Consider the following 15,094-nt stretch of genomic DNA (forward strand, 5'->3'; position numbering starts at 1 on the left):
TTACTTAAGATTACATAGTTCTTCTAATAGCTTTTTATAATATTATAGTTATATAATACTAAATAGTACTGGAAAAGACAGTAGACAGTGTTAAAGAATAATCAAATAAAATTTTTCAAGCATTTTGATCTCTAGAAAGCCTTGTTAGGCGTGCTTTGACAGGGGTGCTGGTTTTCTAAATATCTATCCTGTACTGTATATTCTACTGGTCTATTAGAATTTTCTGTATAATATTCTATATAACCTTTTAAAATCTATCTTTATATTATGCCTCCTTAACCTATTTTTAAGTAAATTACTAATAATAACTACCTGTAGATTATAATACTATTATTTTATTAATATTTTGTAATTATATAACTCATAATTCAAGAATTTTGAATAAGATCTGATGTTCTCTTTTCTATAAAAATTAAAAAAAAAATCTTATTAAAATTCTGGATAAAAATCGAGCGGATCTATTCAATTTTAAAATTATTACCTTTATAATACTTTTACTTAGTAAAGTCTGCTATAGATAAAGATGAAATATTTAAAAAAAATACTCGAATAATAATAGTAATTTAATATATTTATTTTTTCATATTTATATAAATAATAATACTTATAAAAATAATATTAATATAATAATAGTTATTAGATCTTACTGTATTTATTACTTTATAAGCTTTAAAATATATTATATAATATATATTAAGGAATTTATCAGTATTAATATAATCCCGATTTTTATTAAATAGCTGTATCTTATAGATTATATTACTAATAATTATAATTTTCTATTTTACTGATTCTAGTGCTTCAAAAGTATATAAAATAATTATCTTTATTAAAAATTAGATTATTATCCAGGCCTGTACTGATTTCTTTGATTATTATTAAATAAATTAGTATATTCCATAAGATATTATTATATAAAGTAATATATTATATTATTTCAGCTAGACATTTATCCTGCAGTAGTTCTCTGGCTACAAGAAAATCTCTGGTAATAAATATATTAATTATTTTACTAAGACCAGTACTGAAGATACTCCCTAGAAAAGAGATATCAATATTAGTAAATTAATCCTGCTTTTAATATACTGTATATATTCAAGAATTCTAGCTAATAAAATATAAAAGATCTAGTAGAAAATTGATTTATATGCATAATATATATAATATATTCTTTTAGAGTCTATGCTTAAGGTGCTGGTATTATATATATATATATATATATTAAATATAAAGCTCTGCTTTAAAATAAATATAAATTAAAAACATTATTCTTATGAATTATCTTGATATTTTTAAAATTAAGAAATTTATTAAATATTTAAGTAGAATAAAAGAATAGTCAGTTTAATATATTTTATTTTCTAAATTACTGATATTGTTAATAATAGTTATATATATATATTGAAATAATTATATAGATAATTATTAGAAGCTTTTAATAATAAGACGGGTCCTATAAATACTATTTTATATTATTTAAATATTTTAGTACAGGCTATAATATGAGTATATGAAACAAAAATATAACTAGTATTTTACAATATTAATTACAATATTTATTTTCTAATAAAATTAGTCTTTTTAACTTGAAAATTTATAAAAAATTTATAATCATAATTTTCAGGAACAGAGCATAAGCAAGATAATTATTAATATATAATTCATGAAAATATTAATATTTAGACAAAGGTTATCAATTATATTAATGATATATAACTTCAGAGACTTGAGAAATATGTATAAAAATCTATAAATATATATAAATAGTATTATAATTATTCAGATAATAATATAGAATTAATATTAAAGTTAATACATTCTTTACAGAAGACACTAATAATAACAGAATTTATAATAATTAATCAATATTTAGATTTATCATTTTTAATAATTATTACTCGTTCAGATGTAATATTATAAATAATATTGTTGATTATAAATAAAGATAAAAATATATCAGTTTATATTCTAATAACTAATCTAACTTCTTTTTTGTATTAATAATGGAATAACTAGAAAAAAAAGACAGGAACAGGTTAGTGATATTAAAAAAATATTAAATATAATAATTAATGATAAGAATTTTTCGACTAGAGTCTCTGTATTAGTCCTATTATAATATATAAAATTAGAATTATATATAAGTATTAATAATAATAATAATAAAACAGGTGCTTTATTAAGGATAATATTGTAAGTAGATATGATCTAATAAAGTTAAATATTATAAATCTTATAAAGTGACTCAGAGTAATTAATAAAATATCTTTTGTATATATAACCTTTTATTTTGTTATAAATCTTTCTAAAAAGTAAATACTAGCAGCAGCAGTGATGAATCTTTCATCATAAAGTATTTTTATTTTAATATTATTATATATATCTATTTTATATTTATTCAATTATAAGAATAATATAATTTCACAGAATATAAACTGATTAATTATCAATCATAATTGAAATACAGGATTTCATTAAAAACTAATTCTTAATTTTAATAATCAAATTAAGATTTAAGTAATAATATGGTACAGAATCTTAAATTATATAATAATTATAATAAGATATAAATAGTTAATATTTAAATTTATTATTATTATAAATATATTTGATTGAGTAATTGATTGTTTGATTTATTCATACATGCTTATGTCAGCCCTACGGCTGAGTGGCAGATGGTATTAATCTAGCAGCCAGATATTATATTACCAGAAAAGCTGGAAGAATCACTCGCATCTAGAGCTATGTGATATATATATAAAATACTTATAATCCTCTAAACCTTTTTATACTTATTTTAATATATTATTTTATTTTACATGGATCAGGGGGGCTCTAACTTATATAAAAATAAATATAAATATTTTAGGGATAAGCTCTAGAAGAATATATTATATATATAAATTATATAAATCAATTATTTATTAGATTTTTTTATATTTTATCAGCTAAGGTCTTGAAATATATATAATATACTAAAAATAAGATTAACTTACTAATATATTTAATATTAATATTTTATTTTTATACAGCCATCTCAGTGCCTGTCTTAATAAAATAATTAATATATTTATTATTAGAAATCTTTTTATAACCAGGAAGTTATTACAGGAAGATTATTAAATTAGAATATAAGAATTAATTAATTTATATCATAATATTTTATAGAATATATTAATCTAATTAATAATAGTTAAAAAAATTAATACAGACCTGGATAATAATCTGATTATTAATAAAAATAGTTATATTATATACTCCTGAGAATATAGAGATTAATAAGATAAGAAAATAATAATTATTGATATAATTTATATAATATGATTATTTAATAAAAGCCAGGGCTATATTAATGTTAATAAAGTCTTTAGTATATATTATATATATTATATTAAAGTCTACTACGCAGCTAATTTTATAATCTTATATATATTGTTATATTAATACTGTCTCTGTAATCATTATTATTCATATAAATTTATATAAAGGTATTAAATTATCAATACTACTTGAGTATTTTTTAATTATGTAATCTTTATATATAGTAGACTTTATTAAAAAAGAAATTATTATAAAAGAAATTATTATAAAATTAATAATTTTAAGATTAAGTAGGTCAGCTGAATCTTTATTTAAAAATTAAATAAGATTTATTTTAAGTCTTTACAAAGGAGAGAATATTAGATCTTATTTAATATTTTTTTATAATTAATTATTAATTATATATATTATAAAGTATTTAATAAGATATTAATATTAGAAGTTACAGATAACTGTATTTAATAATTTATTTATATTTTATATAAGTTATATAGAGCAGCTATACAGGAATTAAAATATTAAAATTATTTAAAACTAAAACTATATAATATATATATAAAGATATTTATATGAGACAAAATACTTATAATTTTCTAATATTCTTTTATACTTATCTTTGTGTGCCGTGGCCACGTAGATCAAAAATTTTTTAATTTATATAAAAATATTTATCTGCCTGAGATCTTGTTTACAGAACATATTTTTAGCAAGAAACTATAAGATCTATTTAATTATATATTTTTGTGTAGATATGTTTATTATAATATCCTCCTCTGTATAACTAGCTGGAGAGATATAATTATAAAAATAAATATGTAAAAAAATAAAATTATCACTGCCCTCTAGAGGAATATTATAATAATGAATTATATTACTTTGTACCCTAAATTAATGAATTTAATTTTTAATATTTATCAGTAATTATCTATAGAATATTTAAATATTTATATATATATGAATATCTGTATGTTGTATGCATGAAGATAAAATATATTTAATTAATTATTTTTTATTTATATGAGTATCTAGTTGATTTTATAATTTTAATAATATTAAAATAACTTATAAAAGTAATCTTTCTAGTTTATATTAATATTAAAATAAAACTTTATACCTGGTAAAGCCTGTAAACAAAATAAATTTCAAAAAATATATTATATATCCAAGTTATATAGATTAATTTTTACTAGATTTTTTATATTTGTGTATAATATATTAAAAATAAAAGTAATTTATTAATATATTTAATATTAATAATTTACTTTTATATAGTAGTCTCAGTATCTATTTTAATAAGATAATTAATATACTTATTACTAGAAATTCTTTTGTAATCAAAATATTATTACAGGTAAATCATCCAGTTAAAATATTAGAATTAATTAATCTATATAATAATACTTTATGAAATTTATAAAATTTAAAAAAATTAGTATAAACCTGGATAATAATCTAGTTATCAATAGAAATAATTATTTTATATGTTTTCAGAAATACTAAATTAGTAAAATATAAGATTATAGTCATTAATAATATAATTTATAAAATACAGTTATTTAATAAAAGCTAAAATTATATTAATATTAAATATTTTTATAATAATATTATTATAAATTTTTACGAAGTCTACAGAACAGTAAATACTATGGAATTTAATAATAATTATTATATTAATATTACTTTTATAGCTGTTACTATCTGTATAAATATATAATAAATTAATTATATTAAATTATTAATATTATTTAAGTATTTTTATTAAATCTATAATTACTGTTTATAACGGGTGTTATTTAAAAAATCATTATAAAATTAATAATTTTTGAATTAAATAAATCTAGATTTTTATCCAGAGACTAAGATTTATTTTAAGTTTTTATTCAAACTATTAGATTTTACTTAAGATTCTTCCTTATAATTAGCTATTAATTATATATATTATAAAATCTTTAATTTAATAAAATGAAAATATTAGAATCTATAAATAATTATTTTTAATAGCCTATTTAAAAATAAGATTAAAAATATAATATAAAAATTAATTTTGAAAGCTACACAGGACGTTATATAAAGAATTCTAATAATGTAATAAAATATATAATACTAGATACCTTCTATAATTTTAATGATATTATTTTTTAAAGTTTTTTTATATCCTGTATAAGCTACATGGAGTAATTATATAAAAATTAATAAAATTAGAATTATGATATATATATATATATATTAAAGATTTATAATAAGTATTCTCTATATTAAACTAATAATTATAAAAATTAATTTTTATAATTTAAATAAGTCCTCCCTGACAGGCTAAAATTAAAATAAAAACTAGTTTCATAAAGATTTACACAAGATTTCTACAAAAAATAAAATCTTCATTTAAAAGAATAATATTATATCTATTTTATATATTAGAATCAGAATTTTAATATTAAACTTAAAGAGAATTGTAAACTGATATAACCTTAATTCATAAACTAATAATTTCCTGCAGAATAAAAGACTTTATGAAAATTATATATAAATATTTTAATTTTATTTATAAAGAGGAAAGATAAAAGCCTATAAGATCATATTAATTATTATAAATCAAATAAATAGATTATTAAGAATAAATATCTTTTATTATAAATTAACAATTATATTAAATATTTTATAAAAATATTGTAATTTACTTCTTAACCTCCACGAGGCTTAATATAAATAAAAACTATAGAAAATTATCAATAAAAAAAGTATTTTATATGAAATATTTAAAAATAGATTTATAAAATATGATAAATTCTGGAAAGAACAAAATTATCTATAAACTAAAGTAAGATTTAATAAAATTAGAAATTAATTTTTTAGTTTTTATTATCAGCTGTAAAAATATATAAATAAAATTTAAATAAATTTGAAATAATCTATAAGTTACCAGAGCTATAGAATAAAAAAATATTATAATTTATAGATTTTAAAAACTAGTATTATTTATTTATGTAAGTTATTTTGCAATATCTCTTCTATTTATTAATTTAATCTTAATCAAGAAATTTCATAGAAGGAAAGAAAGAAAGCTAGGATTAAAAATTCTAAATAGAAAAATTTATATCAGAATTTATTAAGAATTCTGAGTCCTGAGTCCTGAGTCCAGGTTTATAATTTTAAATAAAGATTTATTAAAGATTTATTATTGATATATGTACTGTAGAGTCTTAGAGAAAACTTTATAAGAAATTCATGATTTTATAATAAACTTTAGAGTTTTATATATAAAGAAATAATATTTTATAAGACTTATAAAAACTTTTAATAAATAAATACTTATGAAGAAGTTCTTATTTCAATATTTATAAAGAAATTCTAGAAAAAGATAATCTGTATAAAAAATTAAAAAACATATTATAAAGAAATTTTATTAAGAAGTCTTATAAAATATTATAAAATGAAAAAAAGATTTTTGACTTAATATTTTATAAAGGATTATAAGCAGGGATTTTAATGATATTTAATTTATTATAAATAATATTATGTTCTTTAATTATTTTGAAATAAACCTATAAAACAGAATTATAAAATAGATTAATTATTAAAATTCTTATTAATACCTGTAGTCTTAAAGTCCAAGATCTAAGAACATATTTATAAATATTTAAATTCTTATAATTTTTATAATTATCATAAATAATGTTTACATTGATAATATTTATATTATTAATAGTTCTGTTATAAGATCTAGTTAATTTTATTATATAATCTATAAATTACTTGTAAATATTATTTTATTTATAAGTGAAAAATAGAGTAGTTAACAATAATTTCTTAAGAAAATTATGTAAACTTTGTTGGGAATTTAAGATTACCTTTTTAGACTGTAGAATTATATATAAAGAATTTTATTTATTTTAGTTCCTTTACATAATTATTACAGTAACTCATTGGGGCTGAGAACCTGAGACTCATAATTTTATACTAAACATTATACATAATAATATTCTGCTAACTGAGAATAGCTTATTCTAATAAAATAATACAATATCAAGCAGTATTTGGAGATATATAGCCAGATTATAGAGTACTAAATCTATTTGTTATGTTTATTTTGCTTTATTTACTTATTTTTATTATTTGTATATTATTTCTTATATATCTTTCTTTCTCTTCTTATGTTTAATATTTTAGTTTATATATGCTAATCTAGATAGATTTGATTGGCTCTTATACTAAGTTTACTGACAAAAAGTTCTAGTCTTTTTACTATCTGAAGTATACTAGATTAAATTCTGATAGTAGCCAAGGCAGACTGGTATAATGACATAGAAAACCTTAAATCAATCTTTGGTTTATATGAATCATATATGTCCTATGCTGATAAGCTCATAATACTCGTCTTTTACCAGATAGCTGAGTAGTTTGAATCTAGAGTATTCAGAATTGGTTCCTGACAGCTGCCCCACATATAACAGTAAGGTACCCGACCCTCACAGTCTCCCCGATGGTATGCGAGAAGCATCACACCAAGTTGGACCAAAGGGAGCTATGCCACGAATACCCAGTAGAACAATTCTGGATGCACATCGACAGGATCATCTTCTTCCATTGCTTCTACAGGAATGTCGCTCCCTTGATCTGGCCAAAAGTGAATTGGGCTGGATGAGGAATCGGGCTGTTTCTAAAGCCCAGTCAAACCCTTTAAGAATTGAGACCACCAAACCCAAACTTCACCGGGGATGGCGAAGTACTCTGAGATCAATGTGCCGGGCACGGTCTCGAGGCCAACCTCTCCAGTACATACTTGGTGACCAGCCCTTTGGGGACTTGGACATCCTGTGTAGGAAAGAAGTCCTGATACCTAGGTACTTTGTACATGATCGACCATTCCTGTATAGAATGTGCTAAGTGGGTAATTATCTTTCTAGGCCCGAAACTGAGACATTCACCTTTCACGCTGCCAACCTGATTTCGCGCAATGTCGTCAATGCCAGTCAATCTCTGCTCAACCCTCATGCTATATCTGTACGTGTGATTGACCTGTGCACGGGAACAGGATGCATATCCCTCCTTTTGCATGCTCTTGTCGCGCCACATGTACAGCGCTTGTCCATCGTCGGGATTGATATTAGTACTACAGCAATTGAATTGGCGAGAAGGAATTTAATATACAATATCCGACAAGGAAAATTGTTGGATCGAGCGATGGCGGATATTACTTTCAGGAAAGGCAATGTCCTCTGCGGTGCACCTGTTGATGCATCGAATGTGGAGCAAGCTCTGGGCGATACTCCCGAATCAACGCTGCGTACAGCGTGCCATCTCGATGTGATCATATCAAACCCACCGTATATATCTGAGAAATCATATGGTAATGGGACCACTGCACGAAGTGTTCGGATGTACGAGCCGAGGATTGCATTGGTCCCTCCAGTGTTCGGTGACGGTCTGAAAATACCGCTGCACCGGCAGGAGGATATCTTCTACTACCATATTTTGTCACTTTCCTTCAAGATGAAGGTAAGACTTGTAATGCTCGAATGTGGTGACCATTCACAGGGTGAGCGTGTGGCGGCTTTGTGCCGTGACTTGGCAGCACAATATCTACAAGTGGATGATTTGTGCATCAGTATTTGGCCAGCTAATGATGGGACTTTGAACAAGAGCACTCATGAGGTTTCTGAGCCATGTATGGTTATAGTACAGAGACTTGGATTGGGGAATACTACGACCTGTGGTCAACCTCACCTCTGATTCAAAGTGAAAGCACATTGGCTCAGCATGATACAAAGTGGGGACCAAAGTGCAGTCATGTCAATTGGATGACCGAGGACTCACTTGTATACTCTTCTATCGATAAGAAGGGAATAAGCACTGTGCAGTAAGTGGCTAATGGGGATTCAGAGCAAATACCCTATCATGATGTAGGGCAGCCTGGGTGCGATCCTTTGATACAATAAAAGGTTATTATACCATCCGTTGATGAAGGATTAAACCGGTTATCCATGTTGACCGGTGCCATTATTCGTATGGATGCCCCAGGTGGTGACATTGGGCAGGTCAGAAAGGAATTGTTGGATATGAACACAATAATTACATGGGAGCTGTATACATTGTGTTATAGTATACCGTGTTAAATCTATTAGGCCTCATGTTGAGACTCCCGCAGCCTATTGATATCATTTACTACACGAACGGGGAAAGTCACAGACCTGCGCCTCCCCCGGGCGTCAAAGAAGATGTTGATTTGTCTCTACTCTTACCACAGGGACCAGTAAGTCTCATAAACAACTGTATCGCCAAAATATAGTCTGTTTTAATCATCGAATTCGCGATCCATACTCATAATCATAATATATATTCGGATCCTTCCGAGACCGTACAATATGTTTCACAATATGATAAAGTGTCCCACCAGGAACACAGAAAATAAGCGTCTGAAATCAAAAGCCATGGGTATCGCGAGTTAAAAGCATACCGAGTAGGCAAGGCCACTGGCGCATGTACAGAAGGGCAAGCCAGCATACAAAGAGGAGATGTTCAGTAAGTCACCTCCAAGTGAATGTGCATCAAGGAAGGTTAGAAAGTCAGCATGTACCCAATCACAGCAGCAGCAAAAGCTATAAGTTTTGTAGCACCCATCAACCCTGCTGTAGCATGGCCTCCACTCGTTGCGGATGGAATGCTAGTGAAAGTTGCACCAGTCGGGCCACCAATCCTTGCACCAGAGCCATCAACTGCCACCGTCGTGACAGGATTAGCGACTTTAGTAGCACCGGGCACAGAGTCTTCCCCTGTTCCAATTTCCAAGATGTCGTTTCCCGTCGCATCAAAGTTAGTGTTGGCGAGGGAAATCTCATTGTTCGCTAGGTCGTAGACAACGTACGCACTGCGTAAAAAGGTGTCCCCTAAGACAGCGGTACTATCACCAGCGGGGACAATTCCAAAGACACAAGCGCGTTCTCCGTCCTGAAATAAGAGATCGCCCACGTCGAGAACAAGCTCGTTTACCCCAACAGCAATAGTAGGCGATGAGAAAGTGTAGGTGATATTAGTGTTGTTTTGTGCCAGACTGCAAGGCACATAGCCAACACCAGAAGATTGTTCGTACACAACACTGAAATCATTATAGATGTCTTCGACGATGGAATCTGGAAGATATGTAAGGGAACTACCAGAATCAAGCAAAACGGCAGCCGGAAGGGCATCTGACGAGTAATTGCGACTGCTTGATCCCGAAGTGAAGCCGACTCCAGTAAGAGCGATTATGAATTCGGAATAGATGCCATTAACCTTCTGAATTGGAAGGGTTTGTAGTTCACCGTGATATTTCTTCGTATTTACGCCTCCAAAAAGAATGGAACCCGTATTGGCATCTAGATCGTTCAACCATAGGCTGTAGGCATTGGACTTTATCAGTCCATTTTTCACCATTGCCCTAGGAAGGTTAGGATAGGCGCTATCACCGAAGCGGCCGACTTGGACCTCATTCGAAGTATAGCCGATGCCCAAAACACCCTCTATAGACAGGAGTCAGTTGATGATACACAAAAACGAGCGCCTGTTGGCGCATGAGAATTTTGTAACTGGGAATTCCACGTACCGGAGGAACTTGATGAATACCCGATACCAAATTGGAAATCTTCCAACGTCGAACCACCTATATGGAGAGTATCGGTTGCGTAAATACCAGCCGCACCGGTTCCATCCGCATAGGATATATTGAAGTCAGACGAGACATATGTGTACGTTGTAGACTTGTCAGAATCGTAAGTGCCGGATGTACTGCACGGATCTGTCGACGAGGAGCAAAGCGTAGAATTCGCTGCGTTGCACCAAAGGTCACTGCTCCCAGTGTCCAAAACCAGTCGTAGGCTCTGTTCCGGCGTTCCAAGGGTTATATTACAGAAATAGAGCGTTTCCTTTCATTGACATGTAAGCCAACACGCACTGGTACAAATCCAGGATCCTTCGCATACCTCATTATCCAGGGCCTGAGAAACAGTGGTTGTATCTCGCTTGCGTCTTGCGCGGTCCCTCATTACAGGATCTGACACATCGTTGCGTTTGATATCTAGGGTCACAACAGCGGGCACTTCTCTTCGCTGAAGTATCAAGGCCTCTACTGTCTCGAGTGGAACAAAAGACACAGCAAGCAAGAGAGACAGAACTCTCCACATTGTGGCCCCCACCCTTCTATCCTTTCTTCTCCGGGCTCAAAATCGCTCAGGTGCCGCAAAGTTGCGACTTTTATTTTGTGGAATAAAATTCCAGTGTGGGCTCACTAATGGTGCTGGAAATGAGCTGGTACAGGGTGATTATTCCGGCGTTCGTTGGTTAGAGGGATAGGATAGGAGGTTGAAGCGGACTGTGACGATATTATATCGCAATAGAGAAAATCTAATAATGAGAAAACGGATAGTTTCTGTTTTAGACCTCCACACATGCTTGAGGAGAGGGGGCATATTGCTATTATATTGGAACATAATACGTAGTAGGCAGTAGGCACACTGGGTTTCAGTTGTTGGTCCGGGACTAGTCGGCTGATTGACTCGGGCCCAGATCTCCATGCCCCACTTATTCTAGGCTGAGCTCTCGGACAGGACAGTATTATTCTGCTGTCGTCATCATCTGTGGGTCCAAGAAGATACTAATTCCGGATCTCTTCTAGAGAGACGCATAAGCATACAGGGTGATTCAATTAAAATACAATGTAGTATTGTACACGGAGTACAGGATCCCATCATTGGTCCAAGATAGTACTTTGTACAAGCTACCTAGCCTAAACTTCTACCAAGTGTCATGCCCAAATAGTGTAAGCTAAGAGACTCCCTATTCTACGCCACAGTTGCTTCTTTATTGTGTTGGGTCTTGGCATACTATTGTTAGAAGTATGGACACGGAAGTTTCAATGGAACTGCCATTTGGGCGAAAACGGCACGCCCGGACGGATTTGGTTTGCAAGCCAATTCCGGCATTGATTCGGCTAGCTCGGGCGGGAAAGGAGAACCTTAACAGTCTCAACTCTTCGGTTGCGCAAAATGTTTATGTAATGTTCAGCCGTAAACTGAGTAACTGGGCAGACGGTTTGGAGAACACTGAAGTGTGTGTGGCAGGTGCGGTGTACACCGCCATGATCAGATTACCTTTTCCGCAGCCACAATCGACTGATAAAGGCTGTAACCGATATATCACGTGCGAGTTAATAATAAAGTTAGATGACTACTCATAGAGTTGAATTCTAGCTACCTAGTAGTCCTTTCATTTCTGTAACTGGTATGGCGGCCTTGGAGCACCCGTATATACTGCATGTACTGTGTATGTGGGCAGATCACTAGTGAATGCATGTTTGAAATCTGCACTTAGGTCTACAGTTTCTTAAGATAATAGTCAACTTTTGCACCTAGTGGTTGTTATAAAAGAAGCGTTTTCGAAGCTGAGATCCGTATGAAAAACGTCTTCGTATCATGGCTATGGATTTAATGTTGTTGGTGGGATGGACGCCACATTATACAACCAGTCTGCGCATATTGCTATAGATATTGGCTATGCCGTTCACCCGCAGTACCGAATAATGTCGGATAGCCCACATGTTTACGTATACAACGAAGTAGCAAGGGATATAATTTGTCGTCATTTGAAGTGGAGCATGTGAGATGTACTGTGCGCCCTGAACATGCACGTGGTACGGGGAGTCTCATTAGCCTGTGTGCACTCAATGAGACTTCTGCCTTGCTGTCTGTTTCGTATTGTAGTGATGTAGCATGCTGGCATAGGCAGCAGCGATGAAACATGTGTTCTGGCCCAGCGCTAACCGAAAAACTGAAATCCTGAAGCCTAAAAGAGCCGCCACCAATCATTGGTTGAACACAGTGTGTCAAGTCATATAAGCCTTACAACATCTGTTTGGCAAACTTCGTCGGTTATTCCTTGGGCAGCTCGTAGCATGTATCAGAATATGATATGAATTAGTAACGCATGGTAATCACATTGCCAACAATCCTGCCAGCATGGCTAGTTCACCAGGAATCATATGTACATCTGGAGAAATGGGGGAGGGCTAGAGATTGGAGAAACAAGTGCGCAAACAGCGAGGACGTAATGAAAAGGCGTAACGGAACGTCGCATCAGAATATACCCTCACAAGCCCATAGCTTCTCTGACTCGTGTCATGGTCAGCTCAGCGTTGGCTCGAGCGGCTCGAGCACCTTTCTCTGATATGTCCTCAAGGTAGCCAGTCTTATCCTCCATCAGCGAGAAATATTTTTCTCTTACAGGCTGCAGGTGATTGGATATTTTATGGGCGAGGTTCTCCTTAAGTGCTCGCAGACTGGTTGACTGGAACTCCAGAACTAACTCTTCGCACGACCGTCCTTCGAAGTGGCTAAGAAGCTCCAGAAGATTAGAGACGCCCGGCCTGCGAAGAGGGTCGTAAGTTATTGTTGTTTCAGAGTCAGTAAGCGCCGCTTTAAGCTTTTTGTGGATCTGGCCAGGTGAATCAGTGAGCAGGATTCTCGACCGTTCGTCTACATGAGATTTCGACATCTTCAATGTTGGCTCTTTGAGAGACATGACTCGTTTTGCAGGTGCTAATAGATGAAATTGAAGTTAGTCAATATTCTCTGCCGCATGCAATGAAACCATCGTATGAAGGACACACATATAAGTGACTCTGGGGCTGGAAACACTGTGCCATAGACGTGATTGAAGCTGTTTGCTATGTTTCTGGAAAACTCAAGGTGCTGTTTCTGGTCCTCTCCGACGGGAACATGTGTAGCTCTGGGTTGCGTTAGTGTGTGATCAAACTAAATGTCGTAATAACGAACCTGTGTACTAGTATGTCCGCAGCTTGGAGAACAGGATACGAGAAAAGGCCGAGTCGCAGCTTTGACCTGGCCTCTGAAGTATCTAGAGTTGTGTCTTCAGGCAATTGGAGTTTGCTCTAATCCGTGTCAATGCTAAGGCTTTAACCTCCTCAGAAGATCCCCAACACTTTCTGTAATATTTTAATTGTCATGTGTGCTTACCTTCCACTGGGTCATTCGTGACAGGTATCCCATGGAGGCTACTGTGCACAGGATCCAGAATAATTCCGCATGCGCTGCTACCTAGTACTGTTTAGCGCGAGACTCTGTTAAAGCCAATTAATCACATACAGAACTTTGGTAGAATATGGTTGAGCGATCGGGGTCAAGGCCAGCAGCTACTAGAGTAGCAAGTGCTTCTTTTCTCCACTGTCTCAGCTGGGCGCTTTCTTGGGGTACTGTCAATGCATGCAGGTCAACTATGGAGAAGTACAATCTCGTCCCATCACTCGCGTCATCTTGTAGCTTTACCCATTCTCTTAGGGCACCCAGGTAATTCCCTAAATGCGGTACACCTGTGGGTTGAATCCCGGAGAAGATTGTTTTAGCAAAACATGGTGAGCGTGGAGTTTGGCAACTACTCCATCTTCGGAAGCTGAAACTACTCGGCTTCCGACTCACAACCTCCAGTTGGGGCTGAATCGAACTAGGCCGATGAGCTATTGTCAGGATGCGGCTATACCGACATATGTTAACATGCATGGCTGTTCTTTTCATCACATGGAAGCCCGTCCCAAGGAGGTATATGTCCGAGGTTGTTTCGTGCTTTGGACAATTTCAGTCACGTGATTAACTAGACTACTAGTTGGCCCAGGTGTTGAATAAGATTGTCTAGTGGCTACTCAATGAATCTCATAAAGCACGTATAAGCCGCAACAAAAGACATGACACCAATACATCTTTCCCTAGCAAGAACTCATTATGGAAGGCTT

The 15,094-nt window shown here is 31.4% G+C and overlaps 3 protein-coding genes across 3 annotated transcripts; 1 reads left to right on the forward strand and 2 right to left on the reverse strand.

The window, feature by feature from the left end:
* Window positions 1-8,058: 8,058 nt before the first annotated feature.
* Window positions 8,059-9,051, forward strand: AtWU_01894 (S-adenosyl-L-methionine-dependent methyltransferase; the record flags this gene model as incomplete). Its single annotated transcript, XM_035497008.1, has 2 exons — window positions 8,059-8,162; window positions 8,226-9,051. 2 exons carry the CDS (start codon window positions 8,059-8,061, stop codon window positions 9,049-9,051), a joined length of 930 nt encoding a protein of 309 aa, XP_035352901.1.
* An 825-nt stretch (window positions 9,052-9,876) lies between these two features.
* Window positions 9,877-11,477, reverse strand: AtWU_01895 (pepsin-like aspartic protease; the record flags this gene model as incomplete). Its single annotated transcript, XM_035497009.1, has 3 exons — window positions 9,877-10,817; window positions 10,901-11,219; window positions 11,277-11,477. 3 exons carry the CDS (start codon window positions 11,475-11,477, stop codon window positions 9,877-9,879), a joined length of 1,461 nt encoding a protein of 486 aa, XP_035352902.1.
* A 1,960-nt stretch (window positions 11,478-13,437) lies between these two features.
* AtWU_01896 (tryptophan--tRNA ligase MSW1) lies at window positions 13,438-14,864 on the reverse strand (the record flags this gene model as incomplete). The annotated part of the gene is made up of 5 exons (XM_035497010.1): window positions 13,438-13,886; window positions 13,958-14,076; window positions 14,124-14,239; window positions 14,325-14,405; window positions 14,454-14,864. 5 exons carry the CDS (start codon window positions 14,862-14,864, stop codon window positions 13,438-13,440), a joined length of 1,176 nt encoding a protein of 391 aa, XP_035352903.1.
* Window positions 14,865-15,094: the final 230 nt, after the last annotated feature.

The sequence above is a fragment of the Aspergillus tubingensis genome (assembly GCF_013340325.1).
Source record: "Aspergillus tubingensis WU-2223L DNA, scaffold_3, whole genome shotgun sequence".
Taxonomy (NCBI): Eukaryota; Fungi; Ascomycota; class Eurotiomycetes; order Eurotiales; family Aspergillaceae; genus Aspergillus; species Aspergillus tubingensis.